At 37.6% G+C, this 10,157-nt stretch overlaps 1 protein-coding gene across 1 annotated transcript; it reads left to right on the top strand.

The window, feature by feature from the left end:
- Positions 1-1,823: 1,823 nt before the first annotated feature.
- On the top strand, positions 1,824-6,361 carry LOC104438698 (calmodulin-binding protein 60 D-like). Its single transcript, XM_039308628.1, has 7 exons — positions 1,824-2,051; positions 2,483-2,567; positions 3,032-3,084; positions 3,521-3,587; positions 4,701-4,747; positions 5,194-5,687; positions 5,987-6,361. Exons 1-7 carry the CDS (start codon positions 1,966-1,968, stop codon positions 6,157-6,159), a joined length of 1,005 nt encoding a protein of 334 aa, XP_039164562.1. The 5' UTR covers positions 1,824-1,965; the 3' UTR covers positions 6,160-6,361.
- The last annotated feature ends 3,796 nt before the right edge of the window (positions 6,362-10,157 follow it).

Consider the following 10,157-nt stretch of genomic DNA (forward strand, 5'->3'; position numbering starts at 1 on the left):
AAGCTTGAACTGCAAGATTGGCCACGTACACCATAAAGCCAAGCAGCCTTTGGCGTCGACAAAATCGCCACTTCCCTTGGTTAGGTTTGCAAATCTTTAATTTATAACTCCACCTCCTTATACTAATCCAAACGCGTTCTTTGTCTTATTATTATTAGGGTTAATATTAGGAAAACTCCAAACTAATAGATATGATAAATTTATTTTAAATTAATTTTTTTATTGCAAAAAATTTTAACTGCTATATCTACAATAAATTTATCAAAAATTAAATTTTTGATTAAAAAAAAACTCAAAACTGATATATAATGTAACAAATTTAATCCAAAATTAATACATTTATAATAAATTTACCATATATTAATTTCTATTAAATTTGATTAATACAAAAAAAAAAAAAAACTCAAACTGATATATACGTGACAAATGGATAGTAAAACTTTATATTGGTACATCCGTCAATTGTCATGTATTATCCACCTCAGTAATTTGATGGTAAAATTTAGCGGAAAGTATGAAGGGTAAATATATCATGTATGTATTAGTTTGAAATTTTTTGTGATATTAACTCTTATTATTATTATTTTCATTTTTTTCATTATTATAATAAAATTGGCCACATACAAGAGAAAGCACGTGATTGGAAGTGATCGATGGAATTTTTTTTAATCGATATTAGATTAAGTGCATTGCAACTTCTAAAACTTCCTTTACAAAAAAAAAAAAATTCTAAAACTTATTATAAAAATGCAATTGAGTCATAAGACTTTTAAAAAATACAATCAAATCTTAAAACCTGTTAAATTAATGCAATCAAGTGCTATTAACTCCGTCACGAAAAATGCTGATGTGACATTCATTATTATTTTCTTCCTCAAATCTTACTTACATTAGATTTTAAATTAAAAGGGGTAAAAGAAAAGCACCTTCGTAGGGCCGGAGTTCGCTGAGGCTGGGTGAGTTTGTTTTATAGGCTGGTGCAGCAATTTATTTCATCCAGAAGGAAAGAAATGGGGCACTTCATGGAGGAGGAACATCTTCAGTTGACAGAATCATCAGCAATGTTCATTTCTCCATTAGAGTGCAGATGTCCTCCTTCATTATGTTGAGGAAGAAGGCATTGCTGCAAGATGATGAGGAGCTTTTGGAGGTTATGCATGATCACTCCAGTGCTGATTTTTCACAACGATCGCGGCGACCACAACCCATCGGCGAGGACCCTATGGCCCTTTTTTTTTTTTTTTTTTTTTTTTGAGCTCTGGCTCTTTTTTAAAATAAAACCTTAGCATTTATTTATTTTTTAATCTAATTTAAGTAAGATATTTTTAAAAAATAATTATTATAAAAATGTCACGTAGGAGAAAGAAAATAAAGAAGAAAATGACATGTCGGCATTTTTAATTTTCTTAGTTAACTGAATGACTTGATTGCATCAATTTGACAAATTTTAAGACTTGATTACGTTTTTGGAAACTTTAGGACTCAATTATACATTCGTAATAAGTTTTAAAATTTCTAATACACCTATCTTTAACATAATTTCAAGCATGTCCCTCATTGATAAAAGATTGGGTAGAATAGATTTACCTCAAACTCACGCTGAAGGCAAAAATAGCTTAATTATTTAATTGGCTAAAGCCGGAAAAAGAAGATGATAAAAAAAAAAAAAAATCGACGCAATTTCATATGGATATAAGGAAGCAAATTGCTAAAATCGGAGAAAATTTAAATAAATAAATAAAATCTAAATCGGCAACGTTTCGGGGAAATGCATGATGGAGTCACATTTCGCGGAAAATGATGTGCTGCAGACATATAAAAAAAGAGACGCACTCGTTACAGGAGCTTGAGTTCGTTGATGAACTGCTGATTCTCTCTCTCTCTCTCTCTCTGCTGCTGCGCTTTTTCAGTAACCAGACATTCTCCTGCATCTTGTTGAGCTCCAGAAAGGAGAAGGGAAAAGCCATGTGGAAGCCAAAGAGAGCTTTGCCTCCCTCTTCTTCTTCAGGTCAACCAAGTCAACCCAAGAGGCTATGCGTCCCTCCGATCGAGTAAGCTCGCCCTACCCTCCAAACGTTTCGATGCTTGGTTCACTGTTTGATGATCTTGCGTTAGTTTTAGCTTTACTTGAGGGAGATTCAATGAAGGGTTCTTGAGTTGACGATTCTTGAAATGAGAGATATGGTGAAAGCCCGCCATCGATAAGCTTTTGCCTCATGACCGTCCTAAATCGCTTTCGTTCAGTTCTTTGTTGGTGGGTTTGTGCTGTTGCTCAGATGCGAAGTACTAAAGACCTCGAATGTCGTCGTCTCGAATCTGTTTGGTGATTTCCACCACTCGCTGTACTTCCTCCTTATTCGAATTGAACTCTGTTAGAATTTTTTACCTAGCAAGTGAGCTGTTATCGTTACCAGGTTACTTTGCTATCCTGTTGTCTAGAATATCCTACCTCGCTTGTAATTTTGTGCTGATGTTCATGCAGTCGAGCATGGAATGGGTCCGAAATGAATCCCGTGCCGAGTTGCTGTTTGACTTGCTGTTTGACAAAGGAGGATCTGCGGAGTATGGTAAGATGAGTAAAGTAGCCAACTAGATCATGCAAAGTGCAGTCATTATATTTCAATTCCTGTTGCTTCGATTAGAAGTGGTTAGATGCATTTCTGACATTCTAGCCAGTTTCTGGATAGTAATCCGCGTGAGAAATTGCCAAGAGATGTATAGAGAATTATTGCTTGAGTAGTAAAAATGACCCTTTGAATGTTCTAGGATTTTCCCAGGAAGCAATTGCACTAAGAACATGCTTTAGGCTTTTCATGTTGTATTGGGCAGTATGGATCACAAAAAGATACAAATTTTCAATGAAGTGCCCTGGACATAACTGTCGCCTTGAATCCTGGAAAATGTGGTCAATGACCTTTTGAATGTAGGAGGAAAATGAAGATACCTGTGATGTGAAACTTGAATGTGATGATTACGTGACAGATGGCTCTTGCTTATGTAATTCTTCGCTATTGCTTTCTTTGCTGGACAGTTCAGAGAAGAGCTGGAGCGTGCTAAATCTGACTGGGCTGGATATTTTCAAAGGTGATTATATTTCATTTGGTTTGTTGGCAGTATCTTATCTGCAAGAACTGATTTCTGCACAAGAATTTCCATGTCTATTGTCTCACCATAGTATTAATGCCATAAATCCAAATTTCTGTTCAGCAAAGTGTAATACCTGCGCATACCTTTTTCTGTAAATCACTGAAAGGACGGTGCTTTGGAGATAGCAGCTAATCAACATTTCTTGCTTCTGTTATCAAAGTACTGGATAAATTTGTATTCCAGCTTTATGTTGACTTTTTATGTCGAGTTAGATTAAGGAATGCATTTGATGAGGCTGGTATTTATGGTATATACAGTAATTAGATCTGACATTCATTTGTACAAGTAACTAAATGTCAAGGGTTTTTGTTTTTTTGTTATGAATAAGTCCACAAGACAGCAGTTGTTCATGGTATCAATTTTTATGGTGTAGTTGCATCTGGAATGCTCTCAAAGATTTAGTGCCACAGATGCGCTCAGAGAATGATTCTCAGAGATTGGTAAGATAAACAAGTTTATAAAATTTCTACTTTTTCAGACATATCTTCATCAACACTTTAGGTATGAGTTGTTTATCTGCATGTCATGAAGTGATAGAATGAACTTACTAATTGCTTTATTCTGACAGTTTTAACAGCATTCATCGAGCACAAACTTCGCACGATCTCCTTTGTCTATAAGTAAATATTCATTTCAAAACCATGCAACCTGTGGAAAGAAAAATATGGGAAGGCCTAATTTCCATACAAGTCTGTTACAGCATAATGTCCCACATAGGCAGCCGAAATTGAGGTGCCAAACCTTCTTGTCAATGTGAACTCTTGGGGAAGATCAACCTGTTATCCATAGAGTAACTTATATCCATTGAGTGAGGGCCTTCCACTCCATACTGTCCACTTACTAGGGCTGACTTGCATCCCTGCTCAACAGGAAGAACGGGAGATCCTTTTGAACAACTTGTTATAATAGGAAAGCCTTATATCTTGACACAGGAGATCCTTTTGTGCAAATTATTACGACTCACTAGCCATGTTCTAAACCCATAATTTTGTCATATTAGGCATAAACCATACAAGCCTAAGCCAAGTCACTTTGTTCCCCATTTCCTCACTAGCTTCCAAGTCTCCTTTATAGAGAAAGAGCCCTAGATGATCCAGTAAATACCACACTGTCTATAGAGCCAGAGTTTGGAGCAATCAACCCACACAAAGCCATCTGAGTTTCAAGCAGATCATCAGACCTTGCTGGAGGCCATCTCCATTCATTCTCCTCAATAACAGTTTCAACTGTGGCTTTATCACCTAAAACTGAATCATAACCATTCCAAAGCACATTTAAATTTTGCATGGACATGGAATGAAAAGGGAAAATGAAAATGCTTAGGATTGATCATATGAGTTTTATAGACAACTGCTGTTTGGTAAAAGACAGTGAATTCAAATATGCATGAAGAACTAAGCTCAATAAGGTGTTTGATAAGTTGTTTTTAGGAAAGAGCCACAGCATAGGTTTTCCAACTCCTTTTGATGGAATGGATTGGTTTTGTATCCCTCCTGCTTCATCGTTTGGATGTCTCCAACTTTGGCAATTCTGCTGTTGGTGGTTTTGAACAGATGGAAGCAGTGGAGCTTGTAAACATTCATTCTCCCCACCGTGCAAGGTATGGATGCACTTCCCTCATGATGCTGTTGAGAAAGGCTTTCTGTGTAGTGTTGACAGGTTATGCATTGTTGATGTTTTGGGGAATAATGGTCCGACCTACCACTACCACCCCAAGCAGGCAGTCTGAGCTCTCAGTGAGTGTCATGCCACAATGACTCGGTTGTGCACCAAAGTGTCAATGCTCAATTTAGAACATAATCCTTGTAGCTTGCCAGTGGAACATTTTATTTTATTTTACTTCATTTTTTTTCTCAAAAATTGTGCATTATTAAACAAATAAAACGACCATGGGTCTATTTATCCTTGTAGTTTCCTCGAAGGTGCAGTAAGACCTGTCCAAGTGAGGATGTTGGGTATTTTGTCTCTCTTTGTCGTTACTTTTCCAATTTTCCGTTTTTATACACATTCCTATTTCTGATGGTTGGTTTTCTGGAGAGAATGCAGGGCTAATGCTAATTCTACGGGAGAGAATGATGTGAGAGACTTACGGCTTCAAATTCAAACCAAACTGTCAGATTCTCTATTTACTGGACAGAAACTAGAAGGAGTGGGGGGTGCTCACATTTCCGTTGCCTTGATCAATGCAAATACAGGGGATGTTGTTAGATCAGGCCTGGAATCCTCCATTAAGTTGGACGTCGTCGTGCTCGAAGGTGACTTCAACAAAGATGATGAGGATAACTGGACCCAAGAAGAGTTTGAGAGCCACGTGGTTAAACAACGTGAAGGAAAGAGGCCGCTTTTGGCTGGAGATCTCGTAGTGAAGCTCAAGGAAGGTGTTGGGGAGATGGGAGAACTGATATTTACTGACAATTCCAGTTGGAATAGGAGTAAAAGATTCAGGATAGGGCTTAAGGTGGCAACGGGTTTTTGTGAGAACACACGAATCCGAGAAGCAAAAACAGATGCCTTCCAAGTCAAGGAACATAGAGGGGAAGGTAGGTCCTTCATAGTCTTTCTACAGTATATAAACCTTATCCTTTATGACTGAACATAAACATGATTTTGGACATCCAGAGTCTTCAATTTTTTAATTTGGAGCTTCATTTCGTGTGGACCTTTACAACTCGAACAAAGATTCTGATAAACAAGAAGCAATTGGTTTGATTGTTATTAGTAAATGTCGACACTTTGGATCAGTTTCAGGGAGAGATTGCAAGACTGTTAGAAGTTTGCTTCTACACATTAATCTAATAGTCCCTGGGACCTTATTGTATATGTGCTCTTCATTTTACAGCTTACATGAAACATCATCCACCTGCATCTGACGATGAGGTTTGGAGGTTGGAGAACGTTGCCAAAGGTGGGAAATCTCACCAAAATCTGAGTGATGCTGGAATATATAAAGTGGAGGACTTTCTACTGCAACTGTTTACGGACTCCCAGAAACTGAGAGAGGTAAGCACTTAGTTAATGATTCTCAATTAGGGTTTGATTGACTACCAAGAATGTAAGTCTTGTGTGTTCACTCATCATAGATTCTTGGAAAGAGCATAACAGCAAAGAACTGGAATAGCCTCGTGCGTCATGCAAAAACTTGTGAAGCAAAGTGGAAACTTTATTTGGACTATCCTGATGGTATGATGAAGCATGGTGCTGTATTAAACACTGATGGTCAATTGACTGGCCTAGTCAAAGACAAGATATATGTTGCTACTCATCGACTTTCTTCCCAAGACAAGGTAAGTAACCAAGGTGTTCCAACTCAGTTTTGTCAAGCCAGTTCACTCGCCACACCATCTTGGGGAATTTGAATAATTTGGCCCATATTTTCTATGTAATCACTATTTTGATGTTTACTTGTAGCTGTGGCTTAGTATGTGTTAGAACTGATTAGAGATATGGAAACTTGAAATAAGGAGTTGTTCATCTAGAGGCTTTGCTTTTCTTTTCTTTTTTTTCTTTTTTTTTTTCTGATCATAAAAGTAAAATGAAGTTCCTGTGGAGAGAATAAAAAGAAAAAATAGATGCTACGTTTAGATCAGAATAGAGACCTTCTATTAATGGAGTGATTTTGAGCTTGCGCTCTTTGTGAAGCAAAGTTGAGGTTAGTGACCTTGTAAATCTAAGTGGCCTTCTGCATTGAGTAAGTTGAAGACCACTTTCAGCAGTTATTCGGTTTCATCCATGAGAATCTGAGGCACTCATCAACAAATTGTAGTTTGAACGATTAACACATTCCCGTTGCACCATTACTTTCCAAGTTTATAACCATCAAGATCTTAATTACTTGCACAATACATATTGATGACTGCTTTATTTCTTCACTGGTCCTTTCTCGATCAACTTTGCATCTTTACATTGAGGGCCCTTGCCTTGATTGTACTCTAAATTACATCTTTTAAGCACCTGACTTTACGTGGTAGAGAAATGGGCAGATATAGGCATAAAGTGAATTGCGGTTCTTTCAATATTGTTCTTCTTTCTCTGTGCTGCACTCACGTACTTAATCTGAATACAAGTTCATCCATTGGAATGCAACTTTACTTGTCAAAAAGTAGTTGCTTGAAGCCAGAATGTTTACCTGTCAATAGTGGAGATAAATACTTCCATTAGTACAGCTTGACCAATATACCAGATGTGTTTTTCCCAGGAACAAGGAGATGCAATCGTGAAAAAGGCCGTGGGTAACTGGAATGATGTGAGAGAGTTCAATGTTGAGACGTTTTCTGATTCAATGAGGCAATAGCTCAAGCTCATTTTCATCTCAAGTCTCTGGTGGACAAACTGAAAATCACCATGTTCAACGTTATTTGGCTCCACCAATCTTTGCTGCCCAGTTTGGTCCGGAAGCTCCTCCGGCAAATGTGGGCTCCACTGCTGAAGGTACGTGCTCTAAAACACAAAACTGTCTCTCCCTTTAAGCACATACAAAGATGTGGCCTGTGAAATAACGATGAAAATAGGACTTTCCACTTGATTGTTGAGCTTTGATAAATAAAAGCAATGTGTAACTGATCCTTTGATTTTGGGTTCCAAATCATATAAAGACGTTTGTTTGTCCAGCTGTGATTGTTGCAAATGAGCCTCATTCAATGCAATCTATCCATTTTGGCCAATATATGTACATATGTATGTATGCATGTATGTGTTCTGTCCAAGCTATTCAAAAGCAACTAAAAAATTAGTTGGTAACGGGTGCCTTTTTTGAGTGGGGGATTGGGGGAGGGGAAGGGTGAGGGTAGATACTCATGAACACCTTCACTTAGGTGATACTAAGTGGATATTGACAAGATATTGCTATGATTAGGTAGATATGAATAGATGTAATGAGCACACGGCAACATGTTTATATTTTTATTTTGTCATTTTAGAAAGGGCCTTGTCAATTGAAGCATGTAAAGATTACAAAGATCAGAGGCAAGAAAAATTAAAGAGATGTGCAGGGTAAGGAGGGAAAAAAAAACTCGCAGCACTTTCCACGATATCAGAATAGCTCATAGATCTGTGCTTACATCGGCCTATGTTTATGAACCATATTAATGTTTTAGTTCCTTCTTCAGGACTTAATGGTGCAATGGCTTTGGCATTACCAGTTCAGTCACAAAATACCAATTCTGGAACCTCCATGAAGATTTTAGTTGATGAAAATTTTCGTCTTGCTGCACATCAGCTCATGTCTGCAGGCTGCTCGAATGTTCAGATTCCTCCAGGATATCATGATAGTACTACTGCCGGATTGCCAGCACAGCCCCACAGTATCAATTTACAGAATGCCATGCGTCGCGAAATGATCGGTTCTTCGAGCCGAATGGACAATACAGGATATGATAATGTTCTTCTTGAAGGCCCTCATGTGATGGAAGGAATCCAATCAATTGATCTTAGGACACTGCTTTTGAAGAATCATGGTTTGGTTTGAAAATATCCAATCAAATCATTCAGATGATAGCAAGCAATGGTAATGATAACCCATTATCCGATAATGGTTTTGTTAGGGTACCGGCAGAGGTGTTATTGGCTGGCTCAAGATAAAGGCAGTGTTGCAGTGGGGGTACTTCATCAGGAAGAGAGGTGTCAGACTTGTGGAGTTAGACCAACCACTGATCGAAGTCCGGGCTTGTTCATAGTTCTTTCTTCGCTTTAGGGAAAGATGATTCTCTATTTACTTCTGATAGAATTGATGGTAATTTTTTCTTAAATGGTGGTATATTTCATTGATTCTATTTTCATCTGTATATAGAACATCTATGTCAAAGCCTTCTTAAGCGACTAATTGTTTCATCAAAAGTGTCTCTCTACCTCAATTCTTTCCACATCTTTCTTCAGAAAAGTTCTCTGATGTATCACATGTAAGGAATGCAAGGTTATATCATTCAAAGAGGTGTACTTGATTCTGCGCTTATTATGCATTAGATCTTGCAACCAAATCCAAGGAGACCCATGTGACAAGTCCTTGCCTACTGCTGCTATCCAGTGGCAATGCAGCTCTTTTCCGGAACGCATACATTGTCAAGCTTTGATGCGTTTGATTTAACATTCCCAAAAGCTACATTTTCCCAATATGCTTAAACCACTAAACCAAACACGCCCTAAGTTCTCTCATACCCATTTTCCCGGCCTTCTCTTCTTGTTTTCTCGGTCTTTGAAATGGTTTTTACTATAACGAGCTTTGATGCAAAGCAGCTCAGGGTTAGTTTGATTTAATATTGGTTCTGCACTGGAATTTTGTCCTTATGATAGAGGATTAAGTATCTAGATCTTTCATCTTTAGTGGTCATTCCACAATTCCTTTACTTCATGAACTATTTAAAAAACTGAACATTCCTATGTTTATACATCATTAAATTTATTGGCTAAGTGATATTCTTGGTTAAGAAAACACAAGTCCATTGAAGATATTGTAGACATAATCTCATAATCCTAAACCTACCATTTATTTGCAGATTCCGAAGCTCTAGGACTGGAATATAGATCAAATGCTTTTAAACCACCTTGAAACTATATATTTAGTGGCTGGTCATGTTGATTATATTGATCCCGGAGGGTAGCCCTTCCACACAAACGTATTTTGTGCTTTGAATTGGATGCATCACTTAACGTTGACATAGAGAAGCAAGTCAAATTTAGGTGAGAGATTTTAACATTCAAACGCAAAGTTCGTTGGTCGATTACACCAAGTGAACCATTCAACCCAAAGTATAAATAATCTAAACCAAGCATTTGTTTCTCTTATATATGAGGGTTATAAACATATACAGATGAAGCACAAGCTTGGCACTGTCGAATGGGTCTCAAAGTTGCAGCAATACCACGAAGGCAATTGCCACCAGATAGAAGCCATGGCTCTAAATAGATAAATAGTTACCTTTTACTCCAATTTTCTCTTCAACAAATGCCCACCAGCAGAAAAGGCACATGGGAGGTATAAATTAACACTTTCCAAGAAGGGCGGAACCGAAAACTTC

This window comes from Eucalyptus grandis, chromosome 3 (assembly GCF_016545825.1).
Source record: "Eucalyptus grandis isolate ANBG69807.140 chromosome 3, ASM1654582v1, whole genome shotgun sequence".
NCBI lineage: Eukaryota > Viridiplantae > Streptophyta > Magnoliopsida > Myrtales > Myrtaceae > Eucalyptus > Eucalyptus grandis.

Excerpts from the sequence above, each read along its gene's own strand:
- LOC104438698 (XM_039308628.1), top strand. The coding sequence starts at position 1,966 with ATGTGGAAGCCAAAGAGAGCTTTGCCTCCCTCTTCTTCTTCAGGTCAA. Across the intron at positions 2,568-3,031 it reads AGGAGGATCTGCGGAGTATG|TTCAGAGAAGAGCTGGAGCG; the intron begins GTAAGATGAGTA and ends TTTGCTGGACAG. Across the intron at positions 3,085-3,520 it reads TGGGCTGGATATTTTCAAAG|TTGCATCTGGAATGCTCTCA; the intron begins GTGATTATATTT and ends TTTATGGTGTAG.